This window comes from Panthera tigris, chromosome F2 (genome assembly GCF_018350195.1).
Source record: "Panthera tigris isolate Pti1 chromosome F2, P.tigris_Pti1_mat1.1, whole genome shotgun sequence".
Taxonomy (NCBI): Eukaryota; Metazoa; Chordata; class Mammalia; order Carnivora; family Felidae; genus Panthera; species Panthera tigris.
Genome location: NC_056676.1, coordinates 797,464 through 815,989, shown reverse-complemented (window position 1 = coordinate 815,989; position 18,526 = coordinate 797,464). Strand labels below are relative to the sequence as shown.

The 18,526-nt window shown below is 38.4% G+C and overlaps 1 protein-coding gene across 5 annotated transcripts in view; it reads right to left on the bottom strand.

Moving 5' to 3' along the window:
- The window catches only part of SPIDR (scaffold protein involved in DNA repair), a 487,708-nt gene that overhangs the window by 250,518 nt on the left and 218,664 nt on the right, over nt 1-18,526 (bottom strand). For 4 of the 5 annotated variants that reach the window (XM_042972730.1, XM_042972733.1, XM_042972731.1 and 1 more), the window contains one exon: nt 13,536-13,749. In XM_042972730.1, the coding sequence (XP_042828664.1) occupies nt 13,536-13,749 (214 nt within the window). Of the gene's footprint in view, nt 1-10,538; nt 10,635-13,535; nt 13,750-18,526 lie in introns of those variants that run through there. The other variant, XM_042972734.1, reaches the window with a different exon arrangement.

Here is an 18,526-nt window from a genome sequence, read left to right as displayed (position 1 = left end):
GTAAACAAACCTTTCATCTTTGGCCTTGCTTTACTCCTAGCAATAAGAGTCAGCCATGTCTTCATCTCAAAGAATCCCAGGTAGCAAATATAAAAGAGGAAAAAACCAGCCGTGAACAAGCCTATGGGCTCTACCTTGGCCCTCTGGCACTTACCAAACATAGGTTACACTGAAAACCCAGACCAGCGGACAAGAGTTTCTCTTTTGGCATCATAATCTCTCAGGGCTCTAGCTATTGCTGGTGTCAAGAAGGTACTATGGACTGTGCCCCCCAAATCAACCCTGTCTCCCCATTTTACTACATGGTGCCATAACTCACCTCCTCCTCAAACCAAAAACTTAGGAGTCTCCCTTCTTTCTTGACTTTCATATAGCACATCAAACCCAACCGGAAATCCTGTTGCCTCTGACTGCAAAACAGATCCCACATCTGCTGTTTACCATCCCAGTCCAAGTCATCGTCTTTCTCACACTTTAGCTACTTCCAAAGCCTCCAAGATGCCTTTACTCCAGCCTTCTACAGTTAGTCTCCACCAACTTCGAAGTGTGAACCAGATCACATTGCTCCTTTCCAGGACGAAGGAAGGATTCAGTATCACCTCTTTAACACTGTATCTAGGTTCTCCAGCCTCACCTGCTGCTACCTCTGCCTGAGAATTTCCTGAGGCATATATCCCCGCACACACCCTACACCACCATACCATTCTGGCCTCTTGGACTTTGCTCACTCAGTCATTTGCTACTTCAAATGCCCTCACAGTCTTTTCCTTTATTCTTTCCAACTTAGCCTCCATAGCTTGGATAGGGGATCACCAACTCCAGGAAGCTACCCTTGACACTCTCAATCTATATTCTCCCCAGCATGTGGTGTACACACACACACACGCACGCGCGCGCACACACACACACACACACACACACACACACACACCCCTCTACTGATCTATCAGTTGTATTGCCTTCCTCACTGTCCTCACATCCCTTGTACAGAGAGCTATTGGTATACTTTCTACGTCCTTTATAACTTGTTTATATTGCCTTTCTCTTCCACCACTGAGTTCCTCAAGGGCAGAGATGATTTGTCATTTTGAATACTGTAACCCCGTCATCCAGCACAAGGCTTATTATAGCATCTGTAAACATTCAATAAATGCTTCCTAATGAATGTACAAATCAGCAAAATATACTGATACATCCTGTCATCCAAATAGGGAGTGGGGCATCTAAGTGGCTCAGTCGGTTAAGCCTCAGACTCCTGATTTCAACTCAGGTCATGATCTCAGTTTGTGAGATCAAGCCCTGTGTCAGCCTCTGCACTGACAGCATGAAGCCTACTTGGGATTCTCTCTCTCCCTCTCTGCTCCTCCCCTGTGCTCTTCCTCTCTCTCTCAAAAAAAATAGACAAATAGGGAGCATAACAAAACTGACAATGTCTTGATGATTATTTAATACTCAACACTAATCAAATATTGAACGTCCTAGCATTCTAGCATAAAACTATGCTAGCATAACAAACCTAGCATAAAACTATGTGCCTAGCATTATTCTAGTCATTGGAAATACTGTAGGAAAAAAGACTGATTTAAAAGTTTTAGCTAATGTAATAAGACAGAAACAAGAGATATAACTATTAGGAAGGAAACAACAAAAGTATTATCATAAATGATATAACTATAAACAGAAACATTTTATTATACAAAACAGGCATCAAATTGATAAGAAAGTCTGCAGAACCCCAACAAATGTGAGTAAAGGTTAAGAAAACCAACTCTCAAAAGATAACCTGTCATAATATATATAAGAAAATATAAGATCATATTTTCTTATATATAAGAAAATATAAGAAAAAGTATTCAATGACCAGATGCAGATACTCTATGAAGTTTATAAGTAACTGTATCAAGAAATTACAGCAGTGACAGCAACAATGCATACCTTTAACCCACTAAAACAGTTCCTAAAATCCACTCTGAAAAGAAATCTAAAATATATACTAAATTATATATATATGTGTGTGTGTGTGTATGTCTATTAAAAATTAATTTGTGTTAGAAAAAAAGTGAATATACACTATATGTTGAGAATATGGAAAAGAATAAAGAAATTATATAACCTGTAGTCATTAAAAATGTTGAGTGTGTATTGACGTGACTGCTGAGAAACTGACAGCATTGGGAACATTTATAACCTTCATAGGTTACTATGGTGACAATATACTGAAGAGCTCAAAACCCACCCATATTCTCTAAACAAGAATTTCCACTTTTAGAAATACTCTAAGAATATAATGAGAATGGAGTATCAGCACTTTCATTCAGGTACGGTTTCAAGCTGGGAAACAACTTCCCAAAATAGGAAGCAACCTTAAAATCTCAATAGAAGAGACTATTTAAATTATGACATATACATATGGCAAAGTACAAAGTAGTCATTAAAAATGATGATGTGAGGGGCACCTGGGTGGCTCAGTCGGTTGAGCCTCTGACTCTTGGTTTTGGCTCAGGTCATGATCTCACAGTCCATGAGATGTAGCCCTGCGTCAGGCTCAGCACTGACAGCATGGACTCTGCTTGGGACTCTCTCTCCCTCTCTCTCCGTCTCTCCGCCACTCGCATGCACACACGCTCTCTCTCAAAATACATAAAACACATTAAAAAATTAAAAAGAAAGAGACAGTGATGTGGATTTACTGATACAGAGAGGTATTCATTATAATGCAGAAAGTAGGATTTCACTCCTTCCCCAGATTATGATGCATATCGTAAGGAAGGACAAAATTATCTGGCACACAGTGCGTTAACAGATATTTTGAATGAGTGAGTGGGTGTCCCAGGAGGTGTCCTGGTTGTCCCTTGATACACTATCACATATTCAACTTTTTCTGGTGCTCATCCTGGCTTTAGATTTGGTAGTGGGTCATATTCTATCAGCCAGATGAGTTCTATCTCCCTCTTTCTATAACTAGTATCACAGAAAACTCCTTTCTTCACATAAAAAAAAAAATTCTGTTCAATTTGCTAAAATGTTTCTCTGGAATCATATTGAAACCTTTCAGTTTCCTTTAGCAATAAATTCTGTTTGTTCATTAGTTGATAAAATTTAAAACTGTGGTGGGGGCATGAGATTCATTAGACTACTATATTTTTATATGTTTGAGATTTTATACATTCATGACCTTTTTTTTAGAGGTTGCTTCTGGTAATACAATTCTATCACTGTATCATAATACAATTAATCCTAGGCAAGGCATTTTAGTTCTACCTTCATTCTCAGATTTGCTGAGGTAAGATAACAATGACATCTTATAGGAATTCAATACATAGAGAGGGCTCTAATCTCCTTTGGATAAGTAACCATTATTCAACTAAACTCCATTTATTGCTAAAGGACAAATGGAAGTGTCAGAAGTCTACTGATTCTGCTTTTTATAAATTCTTTTTTTAAAATTCTATGCTTTTATTTTTCTTTTTAAGTTTATTTATTTATTTTGAAATAGAGAGCGAATGAGCATGCATGCCTGAGAGCAAGGGGAGGGGCAAAGAGAGAGGGAGGGAGAGAATCCTAAGCAGGCTCCACACTGTCAGAGCAGAGTCCAACGTGAGGCTTAAGCCCATGAACCATGAGATCATGACCTGAGCTGAAATCAAGAGTCAGACACTTAACCAACTGAGCCACCCAGGCTCCCCTCTACTGATTCTTTTAAAAACTGTTTCCATGTTGAAAACAAGTTTGAATGAAGACAAAATACTTTTAGTGGAAAAAGAGCAAACAGGCTACAAGGACAAAATATTAATTAATTAATTAACTAATTAATTTTTAATTAAAAAAACTTAACGTTTATTCATTTTTTGAGACAGAGATGGAGTGTGAGTGGGGAAGGGGCGGAGAGAGAAGGAGACAAAGAATCCGAAGCAGGCAGCAGGCTCTGAACAACAGCAAGAGCCCGATGCGGGACTCGAAATCACAAACTGTGAGTTCGTGGCCTGTGCCGAAGGCAGACATTTAACCGACTGAGCCACCCAGGCGCCCCCAAGGACAAAATATTTATAATGGTAAGTTTCCACTAAAAGAAAAAGACTAGGGGCAGTGGCTTAGTCAGTGACTTAGTCAGTTGAGCATTTGACTTCAGCTCAGGTCATTATCTCGTGGTTTGTGAGTTCAAGCTTCACACTGGGCTCGCTGTTGTCAGCCTGTCAGCGTAGAGCCCACTTTAGGTCCTCTGTCCCTCACGCTCTCTGTCCCTCTCCCACTAATGCGTTCTTTCGTTCTCTATCTCAAAAAAATTATATTAAAAAAAGACTAGTCATTTTTGTTATTTTGGCTTTTTTTTCTTTAACTATGAGCTATTTTTAAGTGACATCTAGACTAACTTCAGTTAACATTTGGATAAAAGAAATAAATCCTTAATTAAAATGCAGAAACTTCCAAACTATTAAGATAGATGGCCTAAATCACCTATACATGCATATCAATAAACTCATCTTTCAAAACACTTCCCATTCATCTCTCCTCCTAAAGTACCTAAAAAATACTATTACATTTTCTTTAAATTAAAAAAGTATCTTTTTTTTTTTTTTTTTTTTTTTGAGAAAAATCTCTATATATAACAAGACATAATACAATTCAGGAAGCTATTTGGAAGGTTGTCAAGTCCTCTTGGAGACATGGAAACAGAGAAATCAGGCGGTTGATCAAATTCACAAAATTGAAATATCCAGCAGAAAAGTGTTAATATTTATGATAGTGTTATGGACTGAACTGTGTCCCTTCCAAATTCATATGTTGAAGTCCTAACCTCTAGTAGCTTAGAATGTGACTACTTGGAGATAGGGACTTTAAAAAGGTAATTAAGTTAAAATGAGACCATTAGGAAGGACCCTAAGCTAACTAATATCCTTATAATGAGAGGAGATTTGGGTACACAAAGAAACATCAGGGGCATGTGCCCACACAAAGAAAAAACCACTTGAGGACAGAGCAAGAGTGTAGCCATCTACAAGCTAGTGAGAGAGGCCTCAGTGGAAACCAACCATTGGTACCTTGATATCAAATTTCCAGACTCCAAAACCATGAGAAAATAAGCTTCTGTTGTTTAAGCCACCCAATCTGTGGTATTTGCTTTTAGGAGAGCCCTAGAAGCTAATAACAATAGTGTATCAGTTTGTCTGCTGGGTAATGAGGTGGCCAAGGAAGGAGAAGTGGTAATAGTCCTCCTACCCAAGTGACCCAGACTGCTCCTCCTGTCTCAGTGACCCTAACTGCTGTCTTGTGACCTGCTCTCTGCAAAATAACACTGTGATATAGATATTTTTCTGAGAGGAAATAAAAATCTCTATCACTATGTTAAATTACCATCCATAGCAGAGATGTGCAGAACCTTATTTAATCCACCTCAACCTAATAGCTATTTAGGCTGGATTTAGATTTTAAGGTTTTAAGCAAAACATTTATGACTATATTTTCTGTACATATTTGAGTATTTTTATAGGATAAAGTACCAGTGGCAAAAGTTCTGTATCAAAGTGTATTCACATTAACATTTGTGACATATTGCCAAAGAAGGTACCAAATTACAGTCCCACCAACATTTGGGAATTATCAGTGTTTTATAATTTTCATCAAGGTATCTTACTTTATATATATATATACACACACACACACACACACACACACACACACACACACACATATATATATATATATATATATATATATATATATATATTTCTCCTTCTTTTGAGATGGTCATTTTGAGAAAGGTCACAATGACTCCAGAGAAATATATCAAATTATATCTATTTCAGATATTTTCACTTTTATAGAGGTAATAAAATTCTTACATAGCATTAATATCTGGTACCATTTGGCTTGGATAACAACACAAGCATTCTAAGTTGTCTTCCTAGAGATCAAAATTCATTTTCCATTGGATGGCATAACATATAAAAACAGTTAGGTCTCATATATTAAAATGGGCAAATGCAGGATTTCATTTCACTCTTATTCTATAATCTACATTCCATTCACAGAGCAAAACTCCTCAAAGAATGAAAACCAAAAACATAACAGAGAAAAAGAAAATATCCAAATCAAGGTTAGAATTAATAATCTCTGCATATAGTACCACACAGGAAATTCCATACAATTTCACACAGAAAATTTCCCCTGAAAGAATGAAAGAAGCAACCACCAAGGCAGCTTCCTCAATACAACCCAAAACTAAAAACATCCCAAAGTCAAATGATAATAACTCATCCACTTATGAGGTCTAAGGAGCCAGTGGGATTTGAAAATTTTTTGTAAATATATTATCTTTGCAGATAATCTTGATTTAATTTTACTTCTCATGAGCCCAAGAAAGTGTCCCAACTTCAATACCTCTAAAACATCTTTCCTAAAGAACATTCATACTTAGACACTAATTTTTTTTATTAAAAAAGTATCATTTAATAAATATGTTTTGAAATACATAGAGGTGCACAAAAATATTAGAAGTTGAGGAGGGAGGAGATTAAAAACAAAGAATACCAACTTGCCTTTCCTATCAGCAATGAATTTAGACTTTATTGAAAGCAAAACCTAAATTATACAATGAAGCAAAAACTAGAGTGAGAAAGGAGAAGATGCTGAATGAGAACAGATTTCTGAGGGAAGACAGATTTAAGGTAACCAATTAGCACCCTGGTGCTCTGATACATGCTGCCATTAATTGCATCAGCATGGGGAAGGGAGAAGCATCCTAGCAGAGCCTTACCCAGATACTGCTTTTAAGTCCTATTCCAGAAATTCATAAATTTAACATGATGTCAATAAATGCTGACGGGACTCCTGAGCGGTCATTTGAAAAAAATTCATTTCCTACTTAACCTATTACATAAATATAAATTTCAGGAGTCAAAGATTTAAATATAAAAAATTTGAAAGCAATTAATCCATAAAGTATTAGAATAAACACAGAAAAAATTTTAATCTCACAGCAAGAAAGTTTTGACTTCTTTACTATCTATGATATAAAATGCAGAAACTACAAAAGATGGATAAATTCAGCCATGGAAAAGCACACTACCCTGCTTTTCAAAAACAAACAAAAAGAGACACCTCCTGCCTAAAAAAGCTGAAAGACTAATGACAAATGGGGAGAAAACTCATTGTAATGTATACGATTGACAAAGAGCTATTTTTAGCATTTCTGAAGAGTTGATACAAATCCATAAGATGAAGGCCAACAATCCAAGAGAAGAAAGGTCTAAAGTCATCAACAAGCATTTCATAGAAAATAATACATAAATGGTTCTTAAGCACAGGGAATGAAGCCCAAGCTTATATTACAGTAAAAGAAAAAAGAAATGTAAAAAAATTAAAATGATAAATTCCATTTTCTAGTTTTTAAATTGGCGAAGATCAATACAGGGAAATAGGCACTTTATGCACTGCTAGTGGAAATGTAAAATGGTGCCATCTGACAATGTTTCCTAAAGTTAAAGAGGTATATAACCTCTGATCCAGCAATAATACTTACAGAAATACATCTTATAGCTCTCCCTCACACATGTTGGTAATGATGCAGTACTGTTTGCAGTAACCAAATAGGAGGAGCAACAAATATGTCCATCCAAAGGGGCTGATTGAATAATAATGGTATCTTTAATTCAGAAGTCCATGCAAAACGAATGTAACAATTATTTCTATACTAGCATATTGTTACTGAATACTCTCCAACATGCATTTTTAAAATAGAAAAGCATGGTACAAGGGTATTACGGTTGGATACCATTTTTGAAAAAAAAAAAAAAAAGAATAGTGGCAGGAAATACATAAATGAGTTTATATTATATATGCATATGCACACACATACACAAACACCATCTCTGGATGGTGTGTAAGAACTGGTATCAGTGGTTCTTTGGGTGATGAGAACTGAATGGCTGGGAAACAAATATGGGAAGGACTCACTGTTCACTGCGTATCTTTCAATATCTTTTGAAATCTGTATCATATATATAAATACCTACTAGAAAAACCAATTAAATGCTTTTTAAATGAAATGAGAGGGGAAAAATCCATACTAAAGACACAGAGATTTGGAGGCACGATGATGCTTTATGGACCTATATAATGATTCTAAGAGTTTATCTGCTTATTTAAGGAAAAGATAAATCAACGTGATGCATCACATCAGCAAGAGAAAGGATAAAAACCATATGTTCATTTCAATACATGCAGAAAAAGCATTTGAAAAAGTACAACATCCAGGGCACCTGGGTGGCTCACTCAGTTAAATGTCCGACTTTGACTCAGGTCATGATTTCATGGTTCGTGAGTTCAAGCCCCCCATCAGGCTCTGTGCTGACAGCTCAGAGCCTGGAGCCTGCTTCAGATTTTCTGTCTCCCTCTCTCTCTTCCCCTCTCCCACTTCTGTTCTCTCTCTCTCAAAAATAAAAAAAATTTTTAAAAAATTAAAAAGGAAAAAAAAGAAAAAGTACAACATCCATTCATGATAAAAATCCTCAACAAAGTAGGGTTAGAGGGAATATATTTCAACATAATAAAGGTCATCTGAAAACACAGAGCTAACATCCTACTCAATGGTGAAAAACTGAAAGCGTTTCCCTTAAGATCAGGATCAAGAAACAGATGTCCTCACACCACTTTTAGTCAACATAGTATTGGAAGTCCTAGCCACAGTAATCAGACAATAAAAAGAAGTAAAGGTCATCCAAATCGGTAAGGAAGAACTAAAACATTCATTATTTGCAGATGGCATGATTCTATGTTTGGAAAACCTTAAAGACTCCATCAAAAAACTAGCAGAATTGATAAGTAAATTCAGTAAGCTTGCAGGATACAAAATCAAGATACAGAAATCTATCTTATTTCTATGCATTAATAATAAAGTAGCAGAAAGAGAAATTAAGAAAACAATCCCATTTACAATTGCACCCAGAAGAATAAAATACCTGGGAATAAACTTTAACCCAAGAGGTGAATGACCTATACTCTGAAAACTGATGAAAGAAACTGAAATGACACAAAGAAGTGGAAAATATTCTGTGCTCATGGATTGGAAGAACAAATATTGTTAAACTGTCGATACTACCCAAAGCAATCTACAGATTTAAGGCAATCCCTATCAAAATATCAACAGCATTTTTCACAGCACTAGAACAAATAATCCTAAAATTTATATGGAACCACAAAAGACCTTGAATAACCAAAGCAATCTTGAAAACAAAAAACAAAAAACAAAAAACAAAAAACAACCTGGAGGTATCACTATCCCAGATTTCAAGATATACTATAAAACTATAGTAAATCAAAACAGTATGGCACTGGCACAAACACAGACACATAAATGAATAAAACAGAATAGAGAGCCCAAAAATAAACCCACGATTATGTGGTCAATTAGTCTACAAAAAAAAGGAGGCAAGAATATGCGATGGGAAAAAGAGAGTTTTTTCCTGACATGGTGTTGGGAAAACTGGACAGCAACATGCGGAAGAATGAAACTAGACCACTTTCTTACAACATACACAAAAATAAACTCCAAATGGATTAATGAACTAAATGTGAGACTAGAACTCACAAAAACCCTAGAAAAGAGCACAGGGAATAATTTCTTTGACATCAGCTATAGCAACATTTTTCAAGATATGTCTCCCAAAGCAAGGGAAACAAAAGCAAAAATAAAACTATTAGGAGTGTATCAAAATAAAAATCCTCTGCACAGCAAAGTAACCAGTCAAAAAACTAAAAGGCAATCTACTGAATGGGAGAAGATATTTGCAAATGACATATTGGATAAAGGGTTAGTATCCAAAATATATAAAGAGCTTATTCAACTCAACACCATAAACAAATAATCCAATTAAAAACCAGGCAGAGGACATGAACAGACATTTCTCCAAAGAAGACACACAGATGGCTTACAGACACTTGAACAGATTGCTCATGTAACCATCAGAGAAATGCAAATTGTCTCACCTGTCAGAATGGCTAACATCAACAACACAAGAAACAGATGTCGATGAGGATGTGGAGAAAAAGCAACCCTCTTTGACTGATGGTGGGAATGCAAACTAGTGCAGCCACAGTGGAAAACAATATGGAGATTCCTCAAAAAATTAAAACAGAATTACCATGGGATCAGGTAATTCCACTACTGGGCATTTACCCAAAGAATATGAGAACACTAATTCAAAAAGATACATGCCACCCCCATGTTTACTGCAGCAGTATTTACAATAGCCAAATTATGGAAGCAGGCTGAGTATCCACTGATAGATGAATGGATAAAGAAGATGTGGTGTATATCTATAATGGAGTATCATTCAGCCATACAAACGATAAAATCCTGCCATGTGCAACAACATGGATGGATCTAGAGGGTATCATGTGAAGCCAAATAAGTCAGTTGGAGAAAGACAAATACCATAGGATTTCTCTCATATGCCGAATTTAAGAAATGAAACAAATGAACAAAGAAAAAAAGAAGACAAACAAAAACAGACGCTTAAATATAGAGAACTGGTGGTTACCTGAGGGGAGGTTGGTGTGGTGATGGGTGAAATAGATGAAGAGGTTTGAGAGTACTCTTATTGTGATGAGCACTGAGTAATGTACAGAATTGTTGACTCACAATATTGCACACCTGAAACTAATATAACATGGTGTGTTAATTATACTGGAATTAAAAAAAAAAACAAAATTAAATTTAAAAATAATAATAGATATATAAATAAAATAAAGAAAAGCTATAAGGGCAAAAGCTAGGATCCAGAGTCTACTAATGTTTCTAAAGTTAGTTCCAAACATAACTATGTTGGAATCTTCTGTGTCTCACTGTAATAAACGCAGCATAGCTGCAATATACATATTTTTGTTGAAATACAATAAATAAAAACAAAAACTGGTGTATATTGATAAAGAAGATAAAACTAGAATTCACCGTAAAAATCAAATACTCTCAGTATCACTAAGTTTTACTATAAGCTTCCAAAAAGAACTTCCAATAAAACAGTCAAAAGAACAAAAGAAATTACAGGAACAAGGCCCTAGACAGGAGGAGCACTGTCTAGGACAGTAAAGGACAAATCAAGTAGGAAAAGGACAATAAAGGGCCTGGAAGGGGATACTTTCCAATTGCAGACATGGACCCCAGGGAAAGACTCTTGAGAAGGTGACAGCTGAGTAAATGCCCAGAGAAGATAAACCGCAGACCATGCAGACACAGGGAGGGGTGGGACAGAGCACCCCAGCACAGGCAGTGGCAAGAATCCAGGCCCCAGGGGGAGAGTTGCACGGTATCTGAGGACCAGGGTGGAGTGTAGGGTGGCTAGGATGGAACGGCGGAAGGAGACAGAGATGGGAGATGCCGACTCAAAGCTCGGGATGGGTTTGTGCACGAGGTGAGCAGACACTGGGGCATGGAGCGCCAAAAAGCGGTGTGACAACTCGCATATTCATAGCTTTGCTCCTTCAAGCATCTTGAAAGAGACAGAAGGAGGGCAAAGAAGGAAGCAGGGAGATGACTTAAGAGACTGCAACAACCCAGAGGAGAATGAGTACCTGGAAACGTCCTGACAGTAGAGGTGGCAAGACGTCCTGGACCCGTGTGCATTTGGAAGTGGAGCTGCAGAAGGGAGGTTACGAGAAAAAGAAGAGTTGAGGACACGTGCGTGCACTCAGGAAGGTGGTCTCCATGTCCTGAGATGGGGAAGGGTGAGGAAGAAGAGGGAGGGTTAGGAGCTTGATTCTGCCACGCCGTCAGTACTCAAGTAGAGCCACGGCTGTGGCAGTAAGGGGGCTGTGGGGTACTGCTGTGATGAGGGGGTGGAGAGTGGGCTGCAGACAGTTTTAAGAGGCGTCGGTGATCGGCTAGTATTTACAGCAAAAGATGAAACGGAAGGACCAAAGGGGTGAGTGAGGTAGACAGGGTAGAGAAGAGGTCCAGGACGAGCCTGGCAGCACTTTAGTATTGAGAAGCCAGAGGAATGCACGAGGAGGAGCCAGAGTGAGCCATGATGGCCACACAGGTAACCACGAGAGGAGCACGCGGAGGTGGCCGCAGATGCCGGAGGTGTGGTGGGGGGAGAATGGGGGGAGAATGGGGGGCAATTTGGCCACAGTGGGAAGAGGAAGTGCCGTCAAGATTAATTGAAATTTTTTTTAACACGGTAGAAAAATAATGGCATGGTTTCAGGATGATGAGAAATTTCGGAAAGAAGAGAATTAAGGGCATTATATTCTTGAGGAAGCCGCAGAGAATGACAGTTGGCCATTACGTTATGCACAATATCCTCAAACTGAAGGCACCTAACTATCTGTCAATAGAAGAATAGATGGATTTAATTGCATAAATTAATACAATGGAATACTGTCTAGCAATAAAAATGGACAAACCACTAAATGCCAAGGAAACTGATGAATCTCACAAGCATAATATTAAGTGAAAGCAGTCAGGCAAAAGAGAATGCATATTTTGTGATTACTGTATGGTTCTATTTATATGAAGTTCTCAAACATCTAAAGGAGTCTACTGCATCATATATCAGGATGATAGTCAACTGGTGTAGGAGGAAAAGGGGGGAAATGAGAGGGGATTGGGGTGGTGCCAGGTGTGCACTGTATTCTAGTTCTTGGACTGGACAGCAATCACATAGTCACTTTGTGATTATTTGAAGAAATGTATACTTATAATGTGTATATGACACTGTAGGTGTCTTATACTGTTCAATAAAAGGTACATTAAAAAAACACAACAAAGCAAAATGAAATAAAATAAAATGTAGGTTACCCTATGATATCCACAGACTGTGGAAGAATTTGAGTAAACACTGAGAACTCACTATGGACACAGTGAAAATAGATCCCTCCTCTGGGAAGGAAGTTTTACTTTAAAGACCTGTAAGTCAACTTCAAAGCTAAGAATTTGACAGATGAATGAAACTCTTAAAAATGTGCCAACAAAATTAATAGTTCTTAAAACAAGGCTGCTCAAACATTCTCTCAAAAATAATATGATTTTCTTTTTCTTGTAGTAAAAAATAACACCCTATGGAAAAGAAAGCAAACATGTATCCTTAAAAATATTTCTGACCTATTAATGACCATTTATGCTCCTAAAGATTCAAACCCTATTATGTCTTAATTTATGCTTTTTATCCCTTTCAAAGTGATTAGCAAAGAAATATTAAATTAATGTGTATTATCATACGGTCACATTAATGCCTCTTACTAAAATTGAATTTCTAAGAAAAAAAAGCCATATTTCTTAATAGACCACTTAGAGAGGAATATTGATATGATTGCTTCTCCCTTGCCTCTCTGCCCTTAAATTATAAAAAATTTCCTGACAAAAGTACAAACAAGCATTCAAAGACAGTTCAGTGCTTCTGTTACATAAAATCGATGTCAAATCCTGGCTTCTTTCTCCTGGCATTTCTCCATAATAAGGTGACAAAAATGTTCATGATAAAAATACATTTTGAGACAAACTCAGTTAGTGACTGCTACAATCAGTTCTTTCTACTCACCAGGGAGGGTAAATATGGATGATGTCTTGGGGATGTCCCCTGAGATGGCAAGCAGTCTCCTTGGTGAACAGCACCTTCAGTCCAGTGCTGGGGGCCTGACCTAGAGAAGAGCTGTCGGCTTGCATCCCTGCTAACTGCTCACACATAGCAACTTGGATGTTGCATTCCTCATGCAGCTCCAGAATTTTCACAACTAATATGCCAGATTTTCTACCTAGAAGGTGAAGAAGAAAAAAACAAGCAAAATGAAGTCTAATAAACATAAGGTCCAACTGTGAATAAAATGTCATGAAAAAAAAGAATCACATTAAGATAGCTTTAGGGGCACCCGGGTGGCTCAGTCAGTGAAGCGTCCGGCTTTGGCTCAGGTCATGATCTCACAGTTCGTTGAGTTTGAGCCCTGCGTCGGGTTCTGTACTGACAGAGTTTGTCAGGTTCTGTGCTGACAAGTTGGAGCCTGAGGCCTGTTTCAGATTTTTGTGTCTCTGTCTCCCTCTGCCCTTCCCCCACTCTCTCTCTCTCTAAAATAAATAAACTTTAAAAAATTAAAAAAAAAAATAAGATAGCTTTCTCCACCTATAGAAAATGGTGTGTATACTTTGCAAAGTAGAGAACAGATAGTAACCTACTCACTGTAACATCTTTTAATTAAAATTTTATTTTAAGCAACATAAAAGATAGTCTTCCATCATAAAGAAACATTTTTGTACACACAGAAAACTTAGAGCCATCATTTCACACAGCATGGTTTTACGCCAAATCTTGAACTCTTCTGATAACCACAACAAGGGAAGTATGGGCACTTATTGATTCTTCTTTCTTATATGCTCCCTCCACCTCATTACCTGCTTTGACTCTACAGGAGACGGGCTGGTTGCAACTGTTCTAATGATCATAAAGGTTAAAGGGGAGGATTTCTGAGGAATGTTGAACGCTAGGGCTTGAGATTTAAATGGGTGGAGGGGCGCCTGGGTGGCTCAGTCCATTAAGTGTCTGACTTCTGCTCAGGTCATGATCCGTGGTTTGTGGGTTCGTGTCCCGCATCCGGTTCTGTGCTGACAGCTCAGAGCCTGGAGCCTGCTTTGGCTTCTGTGTCTCCCTCTCTAGGTATACCTCCCCCACTCATGCTCTCTCTCTCTTTCTCTCTCTCAAAAATAAATAAACATTTAAAAAAATTTTAATGGGTAGAATTTGATCTGAATTTAACTACTGATTAATTAAGGTGGCCAAGGGGCGCCTGGGTGGCTCAGTCGGTTAGGCAGCCGACTTCAGCTCAGGTCATGATCTCGCAGTCTGTGAGTTCGAGCCCCGTGTTGGGCTCTGTGCTGACAGCTTAGAGCCTGGAGGCTGCTTCAGATTCTGTGTCTCCCTCTCTCTGACCCTCCCCTGTTCATGCTCCGTCTCTCCCTGTCTCAAAAATAAATAAAACATTAAAAAAAATTTTTTTTAATTAAGTTGGCCAAGTTAGATAACATTTCAACCCCTCCATTTTCCCACGTGTACCTCAAAGAACATTTTTAAGAATTCAGCAAGAGAACTGAGGTTGACAGTGTATGTAACCTAAAACCCAGATGTGTCCCAGAAACTGCCACAAGCACCAGGAGACCTAAACAAGGATGCATACCTCAGGACTATTTATAAGAGCAGAAAAGTATACCGAACACAAATCAACAGGAGGAAGGGTAAACCATGTTGTGTTCATACAACAGAACACCATACAGAACTTAACACTAGTGGGCCAGATGTCTATGTATCAGCATGTAGAGATCTCATAAACGAGAGGGGATAAACAAGATATTCAGAGCATGATACGCATAATGTTATTATTTTTTGAAACATAGAAAACAATAAATTATTGTTGTAGATATATATGTAATATGAGTATATAAATATGGCCAGCAGGATACATAGAAACACATACCTAAGGAGAAAGAAGAGCATTTCACACTTCATATCGTTTCTATTATTAAAAAATATGGGGGCGCCTGGGTGGCTCAGTTGGTTAAGCGTCCGACTTTGGCTCAGGTAATGATCTCACAGTCCGTGAGTTCCAGCCCCGCATTAGGGTCTGTGCCGACAGCTCAGAGCCTGGAGCCGGCTTCGGATTCTGTGTCTCCCTCTCTCTCTGCCCCTGCCCCACTTGCACTTGGCCTCTCTCTCTCAAAAATGAAATAAAAACATAAAAAAAATTTTTTTTTAATGTGAATCAAAAAAAGACCAAAGATTAAAACACGTTATTAATTCTAGGTGGCGAGTACACTTATGTTTTTCTATTTTCTGTTTTTTAATTAAAAAAAAATAAATGAAATAACAAAAGCTAAGTATCTAACATAGTACCCTGCTACTTATATAATAGATACTGATATTAGTTTACCACTTTAGCCAACTGGTTAACAGTGAATAATGAAAATTAATATTTAAATAACATCAAAGTTTTAGTTATATAATTTCATTTCATTTCCATTTCTTTTTCCTCTTCATTTTTCTTCATTTTCCACTCATCCCTAATTTTCCATTCCTTCCTTTCTCTAAATGTCAATAACATGTGTTCGCATATTAAGCAAGGCCACATCACTGCTCCAGAGCACTGCCTTCGACTACTGTTTCCTCAGGTATGTACCTATCTTGCTACTATTTCTTAAGGTAAGGAAGGAAACAGAATGGGGGAAGGATGTGAACAAGCACAATGTCAGGCTGGTACTAGTCACTATGGGGGAGGGAAGTGGAGTAATGAAAACAAGTATTACAGAAAGGCACTAAGTAGGAAGTAAGCATTGCGCCTCCTCTACCATGATAGTTGTTTCTTTAGTAAAACGTAGCTCATCCTCAGTTGGTGAGCAGGAAAACAATTCAGGACAACGTAAGGCATCGCTCTGGTGCACACACCATCTTTCCCATGCAGGGCAGCCAGATCAGTGGTTGGAGAATTAGGGTCTTCAGCAGCAAAGGGAAATGCCCTAAGTTTAGGGGCTGCATTAACCACAGGAGCATTGGTGGACATATTTTAAGAATTTTTAAAACTCGGACCTGTGCTCAGAGCTCATCCCCCAAAACTGTGCAGCACGCGTGGCACCTACCCCATCAACCACTGACAACAGTTGCTGTTTGGAGCTCCAGGGCCCATGAGATCAGGTGGCCTGGCTCTGTGTGGCTGAGTGTCTGCCATAGCACCCTCCAGCCACGCTCAGTGGCTCGCCTGAGCAACCTGAGTTTTCTCCTCAGGCACTAATTATTGTCTTGTGTGGCTCTAAAAGTGAGATAGGTTTTCAGTAGTCTGCCAAACTCTATAGTCCCTATAAACCTCCAACAGATTTTATAAAGGCAAGACATTACAGAAACACACAGTTATTACCCCAGGGATACTTACATATCTGAGATGAATCATATTGCTACTAACCACACTCTCTTTGAAGATTTTTATGATAAATCCTGTCAATATTCCTAAAACTATGATTTCTGCTGAAGATTTGGAGCACTAAATGACTTGTAAAATAAACATGTTTCACGGTATTGGCTATCACCACAGCCCGTGCGCTGCAGCACAGAATAAACATATATATATATATATGTATATATATATACATATATATATATATACACACACACACACACACACACTTTTATTTTAGAGAGAGAAAGAGTGCATGAGTGGAGGAGAGGGGCAGAGGGAGAGAGAGAATTAAGCAGCTTCCATGCTCAGTGTGGAGCCTGATGCAAGGTTCAATCCTACAACCCTGGTATCATGACCTGAGCCACAATCAAGAGTAGGATGCTCAACCAACTGAGCCACCCCAAGAATAAACACACTCAATGGTACTACCACCACAGCCCTGGTGTACTGTGGATGGAATAAAAACGTGTTGCACGGTATCACTATTACCACAGCCACGGTACACTGCAGTATAGACAAAATAGAAAAAACATGCCTTATGGGACCACCAACAGAACCCTGGTGCACTGCAACGTAGAACAAACATGCCAGATGCTATTGATGACCACTCTTGTGCACTGCAGCATAACAGCACTGACTGTCACCCAAATCCTGGTGCACTCCAACAGGCTTGGTGACTTACATACAGGCTTGGCGAAGATGGTGATCAGTGCCATCCTGGATGTGCTACGGGGCTCCAATGTTCTCCAAGAAGCACTCTCAAGTCTCTCATACGGAACACTGTCCAATACAGTTTTAGGGACACACCAGCAGCCTACCCTCCCTCAGGAAAATAAGGCAGTGTAATTTCCTCTTTGTGTGAGAGATAAAAAAGCAAAAAGCAACCTAGGACAAATGGTGAATTTGAAACAAGCTTTAAATCTGGGCATAAGAGATACTGGTTTTACAAACAAAGATTATTTTATAATTAAATGGATGATACATAAAAGGCATTTCTGTGCTGGCAAAGCAAAATTTTCCAAAAATTTGTGAGTCTCGGCCAAAATATAACCTTGTCCAGGAAGGGTTTACTGAATCCCAGCCAGAAGCAACTACTCCTTCCCTTTTGAAATCCTCAAATACCTTATTTATACCTACCTTATTTTCAACAGTGTCCTCATTTTTTTTTTCATGTTTACTTATTTATTTTTAAGAGAAAGAGAGAGAGAGAGAGAGAGAGAGAGAGCGCGCACAAGTGGAGGAGGGGCAGAGAAAGGGAGGCAGAGAATCCTAAGCAGGCTCTGCGCTGCCAGCACAGAGCCCGATGCAGGGCTTGAACCCATGAACCAAGAGATCACAACCTGAGCCGAAGACAGACACCCAACACTATCTTTATTTTTAAATAGAGACAGTATTATCCATCCTCAAGAACACTGCAAATATTGAGAGAGGGAACACAGAAAGACCACAGTGCAGGGCCTAGTCCATCACACATGAAACAACAGCAGCCACTGTCACCATGGTCACTGTCATTGTTACTAACTTTTTCCAAGGCATTTTCAAATCTATTATCATACTTGACCTACAACAACCCTATGAAATAGGTAAGGAAGATATTAAT